General features: G+C 40.4%; 1 protein-coding gene across 1 annotated transcript; it reads right to left on the reverse strand.

The window, feature by feature from the left end:
- LOC115672249 (polygalacturonase-like) lies at positions 1-2,394 on the reverse strand. Its single transcript, XM_056317966.1, has 4 exons — positions 1,796-2,394; positions 697-986; positions 345-570; positions 1-219 (listed from the first exon to the last, which is right to left on the reverse strand). Exons 1-4 carry the CDS (start codon positions 2,261-2,263, stop codon positions 1-3), a joined length of 1,203 nt encoding a protein of 400 aa, XP_056173941.1. The 5' UTR covers positions 2,264-2,394.
- Between the last annotated feature and the right edge of the window lie 7,237 nt (positions 2,395-9,631).

Genomic DNA, 9,631 nt, shown 5'->3' on the forward strand with positions numbered 1-9,631 from the left:
CTACAAGCAACTGGAGGGCTGTTCCATGCCCGAAGCTGTGCCCCCAGCATGGGCACAGGATGCTGTGGCCACTTGGTTCCGGTAGCTCAGCTTCACGTCTTGCATCGTTATTCCGGTGCACGGGTACTCTGAGCTGCAGTCAAACTTTACGGCCACCTCGGTCGCCGATGTCCCATGGATGTCTTGGTACGTCACGTCACTCACTCTTACGCCCGAAGCCTATTGATAAGAAATGAGAGCTTGATCAATAAAAGAAGGTCTGGATATCCACCTTAATGTTTTTAATATGAACTGCTATTCAATTTCACTTGACTTGTGGAATTTGGTAAGGAGGGAGCTTTTACCTGATTAGGGCAACCGGAGTTGGGGCAGTAATTTTGATCGATGATGATCGGGTTTTGGACATTGTTCATGATGGCGTGCTGGAAGAGGATGTTCCTGGCGAAGCTATTGCTCGGCCTGGCCCACGACTTGATCCTAACTCCATTTTGCGTGCCGGTGAACGTGACAGTCTTAACTGTCACGTTTTTGACGCCATCCTCTTGTTGATCCTTGCCCAGGCTCCCAATGCTGAAAATCAACCACATAGAAGTGTAACTTTCCGAGTCAACTAATGAACAATACTAAATTTGGCGGGAGATAGTATATATATACGTATAATAGGGTAATATGATGGTAAAACAACCAATTAAATACCTGATGCCATGTCCGGGTCCGCAAGCGACGTTTTCAATCCAGAGATTGTTGCTGCCGGGGCCGATGGAGACACAGTCGTCGCCTGTCCCAATCTTGGAGTTAAGGATGGTGACGCCAGTGGAGGCACCGATGTGGATGCCGTCGGTGTTGGGGCTGGTCCCGGAGGCCGACACCTTCACGCCTTGCATCTTCACGTTCTGGCAGGCGTTGATGACGATGTGGAACATCTGACTGTTGAGGGAGCTCAGTCCGCTCACCAATATGTTTTGGGAGTTACTGATTTCCAAGTTCTGCACCCACGCACACCAAAATGACCGAACACTTATCAACCACCGGGTTACACATAAATCCCATCATTAATTGGGAACAGAGGGTTGACAAGTGGCTCCATTTGAGTTTTTTAAACAAGAATACGGATCGTTGACATTAATATAAGCAAGCGACGTGAAACTGAAACGCCCCAAAGGGCTTAATTGCTTCTCGTGATGAAATGGAAACCCACTTCCATGTGTTTTTCTTAAAATATTTTCTTTTTTCTAATTTCTTTTTCTTTAATGCTCTCTTTTCTTTATTTTTGGTAACGAAGGAGAGTTGGTTGGAACTCGCCTATGCATGGGAGCTAAAAAGTTGGTTTAAAGGAAAGAAGAAGAAGAAGAAACCACGTTGTTTCACAAGGATAAAGAGAAATCACCACAAATTCACTCTACTTCGCACTCATGCCAATCCCCATTAGTCCCCCCTTTCCCACAAGTATATTACAAGCATTACATTAAATGATGAAGTTGAAAATGACAATAAGGAAAAGGCTTGCATTTCAGAAATTATGTTCGAGGAAAAGCCGTGAGTTCTCTGGTGTGTAGCCTCCCATGATCTATGCAATGTCATATCCACTTAATATATAACCAAACCCACCAAGTAGTCAACTTCTCGAGCGAAAGGACGAAAAAACCCTATTATGGTAAGTGCTGTCAACAGGGGAAATGAACTCCAAAAGTCCAAATCAGTTTATGAGGATGACGAAGAAAATGTTGATGAAGAAAAAAAAAATTGCGCGTATTCATGGTTTATAGTTAGTATAAATGAGCATATGTATACATACCGTGGCTCCGGTAGGGCAGCTCTTGCCGGAGAGCTTGCAAGCCCAGAGGCCCGTGCCCTGCCCGTCGAGGGTTCCCCCAAATACGGACACCCCCGTCACCTGCCGGAACACAATCCAGTTCCCCACATTCCCGTTCATGTTGTAGTCGGAAGGCGCAACAAGGGTGCCGTCGATGCGCACTGTGATGGCCGAGTTCTTGCATGGCCCGTTGAAGGAGGCAGACTGCACTAAGAACCGGCCCTGTGGGACATATACGGTGGCAGCACTCGTAGACCCGCACGCCAACGCCCATGCACTCAGGAAGGCCTTGCTGGAGTCAGTCTTACCATCGGCTTTTGCGCCGAGAGAGACCACGTTGTACTGAACTGATGCTGCATTTGCCGATGATGATGAATCGGACAACAACATGAAGAAGCTGAGGGCAAGTACCAGATAATTCAGACAAGTGTTGTAGATGAGTTCGGCCATCTTCTTGGGCTTTTTGAGAGAGAGAGAGAGAGAGAGAGAGAGAGAGAGAGAGAGAGAGAGAGAGGGGTTCAAGGGTGAGTGTTCTTGTTGATGTTGTTGTGCGTTGTGGCGTTGGTGAGATGAAACGGCAATGGAGTAGGGGGTATTTATAGGGGAAATTGAGTTTTGTTCCAAATTAAAATTTGAAAAGGAAGCCTAACTTGTGATTGGGGAGTGATCGGATAATTGAGCAGTTTGGCAGAAATGCCCCTTTTCTTAGAGGACTTTCTGGTTGCAATGTAATTGGGTCGTTGACCGGATTAAGATCGCCTTTATACTTATACTAAATATAATAATGAAACAAATAACGTAGGTGAGAATTCGATACATCTGAAGAATTCCACCTGGCAAAACTCAATGTAGAGAGAGAGAGAGAGAGGTATATTCTTATTCCCTCAAAGTCACCACCCTTCTCTTGACCCACCAAATTTGTTTTGTTGTTCCGAAACCTTATTTTCTTTCTCTTCGGTCTCTCTCTCTCTAAGCGATGGTCTAACAACCATCCAATGCTTATGTACATATTAATCTTCAGTCGGTCCTGTATGCTTGCATTTTTTTTTTCCGGAATCTAGGGTTTCTTGACCCTCCGACGTACCTAAATCGTTGGGTGGTGGCGGCCACTTCTCTCTTCTAAGGCTTTTGTGGGGGGAAATTAGAAGCAACTAAAATGAGAAAAAAAAAACAGAGAGAGAAAAGACTTTCACATTAATTGCGCTAAAATTATCTAACTCAAAAGGTTTAATATATGACCTTTTATATTACACCCAAATTGCAAAAAAAAGAACCATTACACATGTCTATATAAAGCATTTATTAAAACTAAAGGTTGTAGGTTGGCAAAAGATCTCTAAGCTTTATTATAATTTGATTTATACACACGCCGTGTACAAAGTGTCCTTACAAGTTTTCATTAAACCATGTTCATAATCCATATGTTGGATACATGCAATGAATGACTCGAAGTATTCATCCACTTGAAAAACTAGACTATGGTAATTTGATGACAAGACCATGATGAGAGATTGATAGTTTCACGAGAGATGACTCTCTCTCTCTCTCCTTGCTTTTCCATCCAATAAGATTCACTAATTTCAGGGGGGGAAAGAGAGGCCCATCCTTTTACTGAACTATGTTCCAAAAATTAAGGCTTGATTACGGAACGAGCAATGCTACTTTTGGCCTCCATTAGGAAACAATGAGCTATCCCCCATCTACCCAAAAAAAAAAAAAAGAAATCAAATGGACTCCTTATTCGACGCTAGTATTGAGCTGATTTAGGAGTGACGAAATGCATGTCATCTTATCCCACGTTATAAGGCTCCCGATTTGGAATTTTGGACAGACGTCGAACATGGCCATGGTGGGTTGCTTTTGAAGGAAGAGAATGGCAATGTTTTGTATAGTTATAGGGATAGACAAAAACAAAATAATTGACTATGTTTCCAAAGGGATAAGAAGAAATTGAAGACCGCTAACTTGTTGCCCCGGCAAACGAAAACATTCCGCCATTTTCCTTGGCGGCTCTTATTTTCCGGCCTACAACAACAAACCGAAACGAAATTTAAAAAATAATACACTAATAATAATTAAATAGACTTGAAGATCCAATGTATTAAAATAGGCAAAGAAAGGATCTGTTGGCGGCAAATGAGGTCTTGGATGAACGTGAGCGGTGGAGCATAAAACGGAGGAAATATCGGTTGGCTTAGCCTCCCAAAATGGCATGGCCCCCACTATTCAGGAGTAAACACTAAACCTTGCTTGTTTCTATTCCCTTTTTACCTTTTCAATTGTACCCTCTTCTAAACTCAAAGTGAGATGATCTTTCCTCTCATCGAATTTCCATTTCATGTTGTTGTTGGCAAAAAACACTTAGCTGCGTATAACCCCTAAAAGTTGTCAATTATATCACTTCATTCTTGAAAGGTTTGATGCATCCTACTTTTACCCTATACTTATACAACAACATGTATCAATTTGCTCAAACTCATGCCAAAACTAGATGCATAGCCATAACAATAACTAACACTGAAGTCAAATACTACCGAAGACTAACGGCTATCATCGAAAAGCAGTAAAATTATCGACTAATGCTTTGTCAAATGACAAATATATTGATGCCCAATAATACTTGATGTTGGGCAAATGTGAACGCTAAACGTTCTTGGAATTCAATCAGGATAGACCACAAGCTCATTCTAAGTTGGATAACGACATGTCGAGCACTTACCTATCGAGCATATTCCATGAATTTCAAATCTGAATATTGTCATTATCACGATTAGATAAGGAGTTAATAAGTTGTAATCCCTCGAGAGGTAGCTACGGATCTGCCCAATCATAGATGTGTATGGTTGATAGGCCATGTTATTAGTTGCTTATTTCTCGTCCAATACCACGATGCATGTGCAGCAACCGCTGTTTGTCAACTCCACAGAATATTTTAGTGGGGTTTGCATGACCTTTTCTTCTTGTTTTGGTCGTGAACGAAGAGTGATTTTCTTTTCTCACTTTCTCATGCTTCCACATGGCCATATTCCAATGTCGACTTCTCTTTCAAGCCATCTCATCCCAGCCAACAATGTAGCCGTAAAGCAAGCTAGCACAATTTATATGTACATATATTCGTTTAATTTGATTTCATTAGTTAGTTAGTTGAACAAATTAAACAATTAACTGCAACAGTTATGTGTGGCCCCCAAATTCATGGAATATTGATTATCCCATTTTATTTAATTGATACTATTTTTTATTTTCGATTAAGTGATCAACTTTATTGTGAGAGAAAGAATGCCATATACCTCATACTTGGCTCTTGCCAAACTGTGAATGGATATTTACGTATAATTTGAAGGTTATATATGCATTAAGTGAATCCGTAAAAATCCGTTATGTAAAACGGGAGCTTTTGACGATGCACGTGGATGAGCCTGCTTCCACGCCCATTCACCACTTTTGAAATAATAATTAAACGGTGGTATGATAGTCACAATGGAATTATTTTTTCCAAAAGAAATAACTCTTCTTGTGAATGCAATCAACAAGGACCTACCCATGAACAAGTTCATGTACTTGATTAACTTGCTGGTGTTGAAAAGAGATATGGGAGATGTGATCTTTAATCTTCATCTAAGAATGGTCAAGATGTAAGATGGTGGCAAGATCGTGGCGTCTTCAGCGATTGATTCTTGGTATTTACACACTTGAATCGAACAGAAAAAATTAGGATCGAGTCATGTGCAAGAATACACATGAGAGCGATGGATTATTGCTGCAATCGGCATCAATCCCATGTGAAAATCTATCCGTAGTACGATGCTATAACCATTGAACGGAAAGGTCAGAGGGAATGATGAGCCCTATAATTTAGCATATGCTATAAAAGATTAGATCCACTTCCACCATTTTTGCTGAGCTCACATGCTGAGATCCTGGGGAAAAGACATTTGGTTCGCACATTGATAAATACTATGGTCCATTAACGACTCAAAAACTGTTGAAGGCGTTGTTTGTTAAAGTTGTTCGATCACCACCTAACAAATTATGTGGAACCAATATACTGTACAAACATAACAAACTTCCAAAATAATGTTGCCGCATTCGCAGCACCTGCTTACTTTTGCATTCGAAATTCTTAAAACAAAGTCCAATTTATTTACGGAAAAGCATGTGCATCTATGGACAACAACTAACAAAGTCACCCGAGTCCGAAGAAGAGGAAGAAGAAGAGAATTCTGGTTTTACTGGTTCTATGAAGTTTTAGATCCAGGAATGCACGATGCCATGTTTCGGGGGTTTCTTGTTTCAGGCAGATTGTGTTGCTAGAGAGAGAGAAAGAGAGAGGGGCATGTGATGGGATATAATGTAAATGCAAGTGTTGCCATTTGATTTCGGCCAAAGAATCGAACGGGTCTTTAGTTATGTAAAGCACATTTCTAGGTTTTTAGCTAAAAAATGCTCACGCTATTTCCAACCCCTTAATGGCTCCCGACACCCCACTTATCACAATACATTGATTACATTATCCTTGCGGGTCCTACTTTTGATTTAAGATTATTTCTTACGATTTTTTTACTTTAATTTTGTTTTAATTTTTCTAGAGACAAAACTACTCATGTTCCTCTCAAACAACATTTATTATGTTAAATGGCACACTCTTGATTTAAAATTATCTCTTGACTTCTTTTTTGGTTTTTTGACTTTCTTTCTCCATTTGGCACAAAATCGGTGTTTGTCTTTTACGAAAAATAGTTTATTTGGTAGATAACTAACTTGTTGTGTTAATGAGTTGCACATTTCTCTTTTATACTAGGAAACTATTATTCAAAAAGCCTAAGCACAAGTAACGGCGAAAAGAACCATCTACCAGTTTTAGTACGCATTTCGTTTGATAATAAATTTAATATGTGTCATTACGTTGGAATTAAACAATTGTAGCAATAGCTTGAACATTGAGATTACTTTGTCTCAAGGAAGAAGGAATTTAGCGAGGAGATATATCGGCTTTAGACATCTCTTTCACACGCAGAGCTTCTTTGATGTGCAATAGAAATATTATTTTGATCACGATAATTACCTATCCTATCGCAACCAAGAAGAACATATTTGTCTTTCTTTGACCTTTTTATAGGACAACATAACCTTGAGCAAGAAGGTGCCTTCACATATTAGAAAATTACCTTTTAAGGTTTTTTTTTTGGTCGAATACCTTGTAAAGTTTCAAATGAACTTGTTGACATAATTGATTTTTGTGCTCCCTTCGCAATTGTATCATCAATAGATACATTTAAGCAATCTGGTCCTGTTCAATATCGTCTTCCATAATGATTGCACTACAAAAACAATACATTAAAAGATAAGTAAATTGTGTATAATGCATACATCAACCACAATATTCAATCTTTGAGTAAATTTTCGTAAATTTGTATCTAAAATCGAAGTTAAAATATTCACGACCATAAGGATAATCTAGGGAAATAAAATAAATAATTTGCAAATAAAATTAATATTTCTTTACACCAATAGATGATTAGTTCTTGCTCAGATTACAACAATGGAGAATAAGTTTTGAAGAAGACAGACTTGTTGAGAGGTCACTAAGGATATTATAATGGTTTTATGAGAGTCATAGGCCTTATTAAAGTAATAGGCTTTAATTCCCTAAGGCTTTTTCCTGATTGAACTTTTGATGGGCTGAACTAAGCTTAACTTAAGCCAATCAAGGTCCCCTCCCTTGCCAAATTTCAAACAGCCCTATCGTGCAAGGGCTTGGCCGAATTCCTCATGTTCATGAGCTGAATCAGGATCAAAACCTTTAGAGGAGATTCTAGAGCTAGTACTCGTTCATAGGTCACTAAGGATATTATGGTGGTTTTGTGAAAGTCCTAGGCCTTATTAAAGTAATAGGCTTTAATTCCCTAAGGCTTTTCCCTTATTGAACTTTTGACGAGCTTAACTAAGCTTAACTTAGGCCAATCGAGGCCCCCTCCCTTGCCAAATTTCGAACAGCCCTATCGTGCAAAGGCTTGGCCGAATTCCTCATGTTTATGAGCTGAATCAGGCTCAAAACCTTTAGAAAATCCCAGTTTTAATTAAATAGGCCTAGCCCGGTTCAATTAAAGCTCACAACTCCCCTCACTTGCATCGCAATTTCCGGCCATATGATGTGCACCGGTCTCTGCCGAATTTGCTTCCCTCACGGGCCTAGTCCGTAAAATTCAACAAAGTCGATTCACCACCACCGATCCGATTAAAATGCAATGAATTATTCTAAATGATGAATGCTCCTAAAGGCTATATGAAAATTAATGAAAATTATTTTTGTTTGGAGGCCAAGATCGGTTTCTAATTTTCTATGCAACTAGTCAAAATTTAGATGTAAACAATTATCATAAAGCGAACCAACATCAACCGCTAATAAAATCACTAAATGTATGAATGCAAACATGAATTAATATGACATGAACAAAACCTCGAGTCAAAAAAATTATGAACTAATTACTTTATCAAGCATTCGAAATCGAATGACCAAATATCAAGGTCACCATTACTGTCGCCTTGAAGTGAGCTTTGAATAGCCATGCATGACCTCCTGGCTTCCCAACCTCAATATGAGGTTGTGGGCTCTCGACTATCCTAGATTGAGGAGGGACGGAAGATGACACTAAGAAGAGAGGGGCTTTAGTAGGTCATGGTAGGTAACAATCGTAACGAGGGCAATAGCAATAGTAGTGGCATTGGAAGCTAAGCTAGGGTTGACACTAATAGTGTCATAATATTCATAAGATATTCACTTTCGGTGTCAAAATTTTTCAAATAATCACTTAAGTTAGAAACATTGGCAATTTCTCTTACTTGAAAATCTTGCATGTTGTTGATTTAATATTAAATCACTTGACTTGGCTCGTTGGAGAAATGATAGTCATGACAAAAAATTTTGCAACAATATTGTTCGGTTCCTTTTCTTGGCCCACTTCTTGGATTTGGGGCTAAATTAGGTCACAATCGAAAAATTTGCAAGAACTTGTTATTAAAATTTGCAATGGAGAGCAAAAGTAGGAGAATACGCACACACCCCCCCCCTCCTCTCTTCCTTCAACCTCATCGTTCTTCCTCTCCATCTCTCAGTGTCATACCCATTTCACAAAGACTCATCACCATCACCACTCTCTCTCCATCCCATCTCCGAGAACTACCATGTCTTACACCAATATCGATTATAGGGAACTAAGCTCGTATAATCAAAATTAGACCTAGGTTAACACCAAATCAACACATTGAGGTCTCAATATTCTAGGCGTCAATTGATAAAGAGAAAATAAGAAAAGAGAGAGAGAAAGAACATGGCCGTGATCTCGGTCATGACCTCTGCCGCAACCCTAGCCCCTCAGTCCACTTCTCGGCCGCGTTCTTGGCCATCACCTCGGCCTTGTCCCTGCTCCTGGCCAAGGACTTGGCCGGGAATTCCAGAACCGAGCCGACCCTTTTTCTCCTCTATTCCAACCGAGATGTTGCCGCTATCTTAATCTCACTACACCAAGGGAGCCGAGCCAATCCAACTGTCGCTAGGCCAAGCCGCCGCACCTCACTGTGGCACCAGCTATGCTGCTTCCTACTCCGACGACCTACTTCCTTGCCTTGCACCGACGTGAGGCGATGCTGTTCCAACTTGCCATGCCATATGATCTAGCTAGCCTTGAGCTCCAGCCTCAAGAATCTCCTATGCTGTCGCAGTCGTTTGCGAGTTATCCAGATTGAGGAGTTTCCCTGCATCGCGAGCTTACCGCGGTTCCCGATGACGCTGTTCTTTGCCTTGCCCCTGACGGGTCC

The sequence above is a fragment of the Syzygium oleosum genome, unplaced genomic scaffold, assembly GCF_021117445.2.
Source record: "Syzygium oleosum isolate NSW1041296 unplaced genomic scaffold, Sole_v2.1 Sole_v2.01, whole genome shotgun sequence".
Lineage (NCBI taxonomy): Eukaryota > Viridiplantae > Streptophyta > Magnoliopsida > Myrtales > Myrtaceae > Syzygium > Syzygium oleosum.

Bases quoted from the DNA above. Each gene is read 5' to 3' on its own strand.
- LOC115672249 (XM_056317966.1), bottom strand. From the start codon at position 2,263: ATGGCCGAACTCATCTACAACACTTGTCTGAATTATCTGGTACTTGCC. The intron at 987-1,795 runs GTATGTATACAT...GCGTGGGTGCAG, and splicing joins GCTGCCCTACCGGAGCCACG to AACTTGGAAATCAGTAACTC. The intron at 220-344 runs GTAAAAGCTCCC...TCTTATCAATAG, and splicing joins ACTCCGGTTGCCCTAATCAG to GCTTCGGGCGTAAGAGTGAG.